This window comes from Poecile atricapillus, chromosome Z (genome assembly GCF_030490865.1).
Source record: "Poecile atricapillus isolate bPoeAtr1 chromosome Z, bPoeAtr1.hap1, whole genome shotgun sequence".
NCBI lineage: Eukaryota > Metazoa > Chordata > Aves > Passeriformes > Paridae > Poecile > Poecile atricapillus.
In genome coordinates, this window is record NC_081289.1 from 103,001,387 (window position 1) to 103,010,168 (window position 8,782).

At 35.5% G+C, this 8,782-nt stretch overlaps 1 protein-coding gene across 11 annotated transcripts in view; it reads left to right on the forward strand.

Moving 5' to 3' along the window:
- CDC42SE2 (CDC42 small effector 2) overlaps nucleotides 1-8,547 on the forward strand; it is an 81,142-nt gene extending 72,595 nt beyond the window's left edge. For all 11 annotated transcript variants that reach the window (XM_058826990.1, XM_058826985.1, XM_058826991.1 and 8 more), the window contains 3 exons: nucleotides 1,450-1,551; nucleotides 6,092-6,209; nucleotides 6,636-8,547. In XM_058826990.1, the coding sequence (XP_058682973.1) occupies nucleotides 1,450-1,551; nucleotides 6,092-6,190 (201 nt within the window). In that variant the 3' untranslated portion in view covers nucleotides 6,191-6,209; nucleotides 6,636-8,547. The remainder of the gene's footprint in view (nucleotides 1-1,449; nucleotides 1,552-6,091; nucleotides 6,210-6,635) is intronic.
- The last annotated feature ends 235 nt before the right edge of the window (nucleotides 8,548-8,782 follow it).

Genomic DNA, 8,782 nt, shown 5'->3' on the forward strand with positions numbered 1-8,782 from the left:
ATTTTATTTGATTGATTGATTTTATAAAGTTATTTGGAGTTAGAGAATTGACTAGTAGTTTTAGCATAGATCAGATCATTGTATTTAGCTGTTTCTAAAGACTTTTATGTGTTCCTCCTCATCCCAGCTATTCATAGCATGCAAGAAAGTATTGAAACCTATTGAAATCTGTTTTTTGTAATAGGGAGAAGGTGCAAGACAGGATTAAATGTGTTTTGTACTTGGTGGCTAAACCCTATGATGTATTCTCATAGCTGTGGGCTCTGATTCATAATGATTTCATCTGTAGCTATTGAAATTGTAGCTAGCCCAGTCAAGGCATGTACCTGCATGCCTTGAGTCTGTGTGGTCTTACCGTCTCATAGCCAGTTAGAAACAGAGGTCATTAAAAACAAGACTAAGTGAACTTTAAGGTAATGGGAAAGTTTCACTTGAGTTCAAGTAATTTTTTAGCTGTTAAACTGTACTTGGTTCAATATGCCTTAAACTGAGATATTGGAACTGTGTTTTGTTGCTTTTTTCTTTTTCCAAATGCAGGCATTTTTCAGAATATAGACATACAGTGACTACACACTGCATGAGTTGCTCTATGTAAGGTTCTGGCTCTAGCCTGAGAAATGAGGGTAGGGCTTTCTTGTTTTTCTCTTTTAGATGCAACACTTAGCTGGAGGCAGGCAACCAAAGCAGCTTTAATTAGGGAAAATCTTTACTGCCTCTAATTTTTTTATTGCATGTTATTAGATTACTAAAAAATGAAGCTGTGACTCTGAAAATTGAGAACCAGAGGTTAAGCAATTCTTGCCTTCTGTCACACAGTAGAGGCCCTGAGCTGGCATTTTGCCTTACTGCTGCACTGCACCCCTTCAGCTCACAGTTGAGAATCATGCAGGCTGGAAGTTACCTTGAGTGTATGGGTTCAGAGTTCAGTAAAATCAAAACTTTGATCAAACTCAAGGCACTCTTCTGGACATTGCCATGAAGTGTATTACAAATAGTGACATCAGGGCATGCAAATAAGAAATTCCGTAAGTTAATGCCTTCATAGACCTTTCTAACACGCTTTGACCCTTAATTATTGTTTTGAATTACTCAAATTTTATCTGATTATTTAAATACAAATATAGGCAGAAGTTACTGTATGAAATATTGTAAATACCAGTTAATAAATATGGAATTTAGTAAGGTTGTTTACAAATGTTTTGTTGGCCTAAACTTTAGGAGTGGTACCCGTGCTTGTCTGGCACACATCCTCCAAGTAAAAAGGATGTTAGTACTAGTGTTTCAGTTAACCTCAGAATTTGGTCTCTGTTTTTTGACTCTTGAAATATGTTACAGAGTATGCAATATCCTTCTATTACTTAATTTAGTTGAGTTAACTTCTGCATTTATGGCACATACTGGTTTTGCCTTTTCAGTGAATCTCAGAGGTTTCCTTTATCTTCCTTTCAGAAAAGACGACGGCGGATTGATCGAAGCATGATTGGGGAGCCGACAAACTTCGTTCACACTGCTCATGTAGGATCTGGAGACCTATTCAGTGGAATGAATTCGGTAAGCGTGAGTGGATGAACATCATTTCATATTATACATTAATATTCATATTTTTTCATATTGTAGGAACACTGTATTTGTATGTTGTAGCTGAAGCAATGAGTCTTTCAGCTGTAAGGAAGCACCTGTATGAAACTGAAGAATGACCTGATAGCATTTTAGTTCCAAGTCCTAAACACTTACATTCAAGAATATGGAATATAATTATTTTAATTCTTGTATTTATTGATAATGAATTTTAGATGCTGTATAAATTATACAGAATTCTTTTTAAACTGAAAGTTCACTCTGGTTGTATGTATGAACCAAAACAGATATATACTTGAAAATATACTCAGGTATTATATAGAAAAATCTAAGTGTGTTATAGTTGACTAGATTTCTTACCTTAAATGCCTCAAGCTGTTTTAAATATAGTTCCTGTAAAACTCTGATTTACCTCAATTTATGGTGAACACAAATTAATGTTTGGGTGTTCTTGCTGAGCTTTTTCTATATTCTGTAGTCCTGTTTGCAGTGTGAATTATTTCCAGAGCAAGCAGTGTCACAGGTAAGATTTTGTGGCTTCCTGTAGAAGATAGGCGCAATAAATATTTTTGGCACTCTGGATGTGAAAAAACACAAGCTAAGAGAGATAATGAAGATGAGCTTATGGAAATAGATGTATCTTGTATATCTTCAGATTTCTGTGAAATCCATCTGTTTCTAAGGTCAATAATATAAAATACAGAAAACAGCTGTATGTAGATGAACAAGACTTCTTAATTTTATTAATCATCTTTAAAGGAAAACATATTTGGAGATGACAAACACTTGTTGACAAAGAGGAAAAAATCTGTCAGACATATCAGAATAGAAAGCAGAGCTAAAAAAGCTGGTTTTAATGTAGGCAAGGGAGGTCATTTGTGGTTTCAACTAGTTTAAGTTGGTCTTATTGAGATATGACAAAGATTTTTGTAGCTCAGCATGTAATGAGGAAGGGCAAAGCTAGAAAAATCAACATCAAAAAATGCACTACCCTGTCCCAGAACCAAAGTAGTGTGGACTGGAAATGATTCCTAGTGAAACCTCTGTAAGCAAGTTAAAAGGCCAAACACAGATTCCACTTGATAAAATTTACTTAAAGCCAAATCCTTATTTAATGTGATATATTGCATTATTATTTAAAGCCAGTATAAATTGAAATAATAAACTGATAATTACGTAAGCAGCTTGTTTGATTACTTTTTTTAAGCATGGCTTTTGTTTTTTCTGTTTTGTTTTTTTGATGTTTCTCCTGAGGGAACCTTCCTCATTCTTATAGCTGAGCTGCCTTATTTGAGATTTTTGTAGATGGCCTGAAGCTTTATTTTTTCACTTTCTGCCTGTTTGCCCTCACCTTTGTATTGTATAATACCCAATTTATCTCCAGATAGTAGGTAATTATTATTGTCTCTCTGCATAAACTTTTTCATTTTGAATGCTTCTAAGTGGCTTTTTCTCTCTTGTTTCTTTTTTCATTTGCATAATGTGCTGCACTAGTGACCAGAGAGATTTTTCTGATCCTAGATGAAAGTATCTGTATGTAAAAAATAATCATTCCCACTCCCCCTGCTTCAGAAGCTCAAGTCTCTACTTTCTCACACTGCATATTTTCTGCCTCTTCTGTGGTGGCCTCCAAATTAATTCTTCGCAGTGTAAATTCCAAGATAACAGCATTAACCTTCACATATTATTCTGCTGCATAAATTTCCTTTGTGGTATGGACATTATATTCCTTCAGGAACCTCTTTATGCCTTCTTTCTCTAAATACCTTCTTTTTCTAAATAGTGAATACCTGCAATTTAATTACCGTTTGCCCATATAAATTAGGTTCTTTATTCGCTTTCTGTCTACACTCTGCCTTTTTTCATCATCATTATTCTTTGTTACACATCCTTACGATTCTGACTGAATGGTTTTCTGACTATTCAGAATATTTGTGAAATATTTTGCTTTTTGTTTGCCTCCTCTGTAGAGTGCCTTGCTTCTTTGTCAGAGGTGTACTTAAACAGCAGGAGCCCTCTGTGCACTGTTTCTTGTTCATTCCCGTCCCTTTTTTTCCCTATTTTGCTTTCACAGTCCATGGTGAAATCTCTTTTTTCTGCTGCTTCATATTCTTCACTTCAGTCTTTGATCTCATGTATTTCATGTAGTTTCCCATTGTTTTCTTTCTCAAGGTCTGTCTGTGCTGTTTCCTAATGCTGAAAGAGCGGGGGGGAAAGAAAAGGGAAGAAGTAAATTTAATGACATACATAAGCAGCACAACAGTTTGCATGATCCTTAATGGGTACAATCCTCTTTCCTTTCCAGAATCTTTAAAATCCTTAAGTCCTGTCTAAATTAGACATAAGGGAGAAGAACGTTGCTGTTGCGTATCATCAAAGAAAGGCAGTGGCGTCTTTTGCTAAGAAAAAAAAAAACAAAACCTGCATTTTACAGTGCAGTAAAGTTCTTGTTGCTCAAACAGCCTCAAAATGAGGGTGCTTCAGAAAGAATGACACCTTATAAGCCTACAGATGTTAGACCTCTTTTTCTCAGCAATTTTAACGTTGTAGGTCTCCTACAAAAGTTTTTGTACGCAAAATAGCTACTGAACTGTTAATGCAGACTAGTTTCATTTGTTCCATTCTTTCTTTTAAGGGCAGCAGGCTCTGCATTTAAGACTGACACTTCCTTATGCAGTAACTCATGTGTGACTCATGAACATGAGACGTTAGTCTAACTTTTAGAAATACTCAAAAAAACTTACACTTTACCTTTGCAATTTGTGTTGATTTGTTGCACTACAAAATTTTCAAGTCTTGTAAGCAAGTTGTTAGGCTGAAGAGTGATGTGGCCTGGAGATTTTTGTAGTTCTTTTTTGCTGAAGTCAGAGTTCATTCAGATAAAATTAACAGCATCCTGTATTCACTCTTGTGAATACATTTCTGTGTAGATTAATTACTTTCTGAGGAAAAAACTAAATTCAAACTTTGTTTTTTTCCACGGGCAGCAAAAGATGCTTGGTGAAGAAGATGAGCAGCTTAGTAAAATATGAAAGTTCTTAATACGTCCCCATACACTTTGGCACGCTTTTTTACTGAGTTTATAGTCTTTGATGTCAATTTGATGTGATTTGCACTAGCAAATTGGCTCTGAGCACTGTTCTCTGAAGAAAAATAAGATGGTAATATTGCTTTGCTGTGGCTCTATCACTTACTTTAGCAGAAGGCCGAAGTATAAACTGGTTTTACATTGCACTGCAATGTAAAAAACAGAGTCTTTTGCATAGCCTTGCAATATGCCATATTGTTGAAGATAAAGATCAAAAAAAAAAACCAGGTTCTTTTGTCACAAATGTTTGAAAAACTGCGTGGAAGAACAAGTTTTGATGCATTCTATACATGTGCATGTGTTTTGCTTGATGTGGAAAAAAATATATGTTTCTTTTGTCTTTGTAGACAAAGAATATCGTGAAGCTGCTTGGATATATTTCTCCTGTGCTGTTTTAATACAGCTTTCCAGTGATGTTTTAGGTCTCTGTGAAGGAGGTGCATAGATGAAATAATTGCAAGTGGTGCCCTGCGGGCATAGACTTGAATGAATGTTATTTTCCACTCTTTGTGTAGTTGTTATGTATGCTGTGGGATGCAGAGAAAAAAGGCTCAAACCTTTAAGATTCAAGTTGTCTTCCTGCAGGCACATGATTATTGGACATGATTCTTTTGACTCATGCAACACAAGCAGGAAAGAGCTATGGGTTCCTTTTCTGTTTGGTGATAGAGGCAGTGAAAGCATCAGGGTGTGTATGTCTTGAAACATGGGGCATGAAACAAGGGGCTCAAAGGGTGTGTCTCTATGTATTTATATGCATCAGGATAAAAATACCTTGAAATCAGCTATGTTCAGGGAAGTTCAAGGAGAATGTGGTTTAAAAAATAAATGCCCATTTAAAGGAACGGTATTGATTAAGGGAAGCATTGTATGTCATCACATAAGTAGATAAATCAAAAATGTTCCACAAACCAAAAGGTCTTTTTTTGATTTAGAAAATCCTACTTTAGCCCTGTTTTAATGACCTGAATTAGTCATACAGATATTTCAAGTTGGCTATTATACTTTTAACATAATGATGACCTTATGGTTCATCGTACTTGCCAGGGAACGTTTTCCATATAACAAGATAAATTTTAGTTTGTCAGGTGGAATCAATGCCAGTAAGAGATTTTTTTTTTTTTTTTTTTTTTTTTAATTAATCAAGTGGGTCAGTGAAACCATGAATCGGTTTTCTTTAGGAGAGAGGAAAAAACTTTTGCCTCAGCACCACTTCTTTCATCTCTTCTGCTGAGTGTGCCAAAGTTAAAATTTCAGCAAGCTTTAGATGCATGTGTCCTTGTGCAAAAGTAATGTAGTTTTACTGGTTATAAAGGAGCACTTGAAAACTAAACCTAGAGAAAAAAATAAAATTAGAAGCAAGACAATGCTACAGCTCACAGTCTTTCTTCTTTCCTCTACTGCCCTTTTTCCCTCTATTCCCAGGTCAGCTCAATTCAGAATCAGATGCAATCCAAGGGAGGCTATGGAGGTGGCATATCTGCAAATGTTCAAATGCAACTCGTGGATACAAAGGCAGGATAACCTTGGGGATAATTTACCTGTAAGTATTTCATCCTGCTTTTTAGGCACTGTTAGAGCAGTATGAAAAATAATCATACTTATGAATAATTATCTCCCTATAAAAACCTGTGTCTTTATGATGACCAATTTTAAAATCCATTCCTAGGCAAAAAATTAGATATAAGAATGTTGATTTTTCACAGAATGGACAGGAGATTGCGCTGACTGTATCAGTCTGACTTCAAGCATGTTTTAACCAAAGATGATATTGTAGGCTGATCTTCACAGGTGAAGTCAGTTGTAAAACAAATTTCATAAGAAGAAGTTTGTGATGTGATTATGGTACCATTTTTGCAGTAGTTCCTAAGATGTATGGTGTTAAGTCAATGTATAGCAGTATTACAGTTGGAAAATCGTCACTCAGAATTCTCAAAACTTGGTTTAATGTGTGTTTTCTGTCTTTTAGGTTTATGTGAATTCCTGTATCTTCTTTCCTTTTGCCTTGGTGACTGCTTTCTGTGCTCATGACAAGAGAAGTGATGGCTCATTGTTCACCCTTCGTGATTAGTCCAGTGAAAAGTTGCCGTTCTGCTCTGATGATGCCATTTATCAGATTGGTCCAACTGTGCCTTTCAGTGGCATGCACGCATTGGCCTCTACCAGTATCATGGACGTAGAGCTGTTAAGGATTGGTTGTCACTTTTTAGTTGTTTTAAGGCAAATTAAAGCACCAACCCTTGCTTTCCTCATTCCCCAGAAATACTAATGCACAACATTCTGTTGCTTTTTAGTATTTTAATCTTTTCTGCATTCAAGTAGTTTAGAAATGAATGAGTTTCCCCTAATATCTTCAGTCATCTAATGTTCACCCAATTTTTGAAAGGTCTGAGACCTGCAAGCACAAATATTTCATACGAAATCAACAGAGTAGATGACCGCATGCTTTGTGAGGTTGCTTTTTATGGTGGCCTGCTTGGTGCTAAAAGAAAAAAAAAAATTGCTTACTGCAGATCTGAAAAATTTTGCTGTGACACCAAGTCATGCCTGTTCCTGAAAAAGGACTCATAACTTAGCTGCTTCCGAGTTATGTCTTTATTTTAGATTTTACCCAATTGGTCTTGAAATAATAAAGAGAGAGCTTGCATTCATGAGGCATTTGTTGTAAATGTTCAGTATATTTATTTTGAAAGAGCTGACCTTGAGACTGTAAACCAGTGTAGTACCGTATCTAAGTGTTGTGGAATCGCTATAGTCTATTTAAAACAGAAGAACAACATGTTTGGCTGCTTCTTTTTCTTTCTACAATTTTTCTTAATTTCAACCTGTGCAGTCATTTCCAGTAGCAGCATGTCAGACTGCCTGCAATTTTGGCTGAAGAGTTTAGCAGACCTTTCTAAGTAGTTGGCAGTTTCTGTGTACTAAATATTTAGGGGCCATGGAAGTTGCTAAGAGCGACATACTAATCTGGCAGAACAGGTGCCAATGAGAACAACATACAGGGTGACTTTTTACTAAGTCAGTAAAATGCCTTTTGCTCAGGTTCCAAAGCATGTTTCTTTCACATGTTGTGAAACTGCATTTTAATATTGCACTGTTTTCAGATTATCTCTATAAATGGTCCCTTTTTTTGCTTCTTGCTGGTGGTTTTAGAGAAGTCAATTATTTGAGGCCTAGTTACATGAAATTTTTATGGGGGAGAAACACCCAAACCATCCAATAAGGCATATCTGAGCCTAATCAAATCCATTTTGATATGCAAATATGCATGTAGACTGTTGTCATAAATGACTCTTTATTCTATTTCTATCCTTTCCCTGATTTCACATTGCAGCAGCTGTCTGGTTGATTTAAATATGTATGAACCTACTTAATCTTCTCTCTCTGTTTGTAAACAACACATAAAATACACAGCCATGGAGGTAGTTTGCCTTCCCTAGGTTATATTTCAGTGGTAGATGTGACTTATCTGGTTGAATAGTTCAAATTAGGTTGGTTAGTATTCACTGATAAAGATACTGATTCCTGATGAAATGTTCAATTGTCTGGATGCATAAACACATGGCAGTGCAGTGATACATATATTTTTTTTAGGGATTAGTATTTCCAATGCCACTTTAACAATGACTCTTAAATATACTACAAAACTATTACAAAATTATTTGATCTTTGTTATTGGTAATAGCTTAAATTTGCTTGCCAAACCTTGCACTTGCCAAAATGTTTTCAGCTCAATAGCCAGGAAAAAAAATTGACATATTTTTATAACAGACATACTTTTTTTGTACATTGTGTTCATTCTTGAATGAAGTCAGTTCAGTGTTGGCTTGTAGATATTAAAAGGAAAGTATTGACTTTGATTCAATAAATGTTTTCTTTCAGTTGGTGGCCTACCCTTTTCCTTTCCGTAAACTATATTTGCATTAGAAAAACACTTGCATCTTACAGACAGATTTGTGGTGTAAAGAGTAACCTATTAGTGTCAATAAATGCAGGCTTGAAGTTTTTTCATGTCACTTGACCCTTTTGTTGCCAAATGGATTAAACCATAATTTTATCAGTATTATTATTACATTGATCTAACATATATGCCAGGGGCTTCTGCAAGAAAGGGAG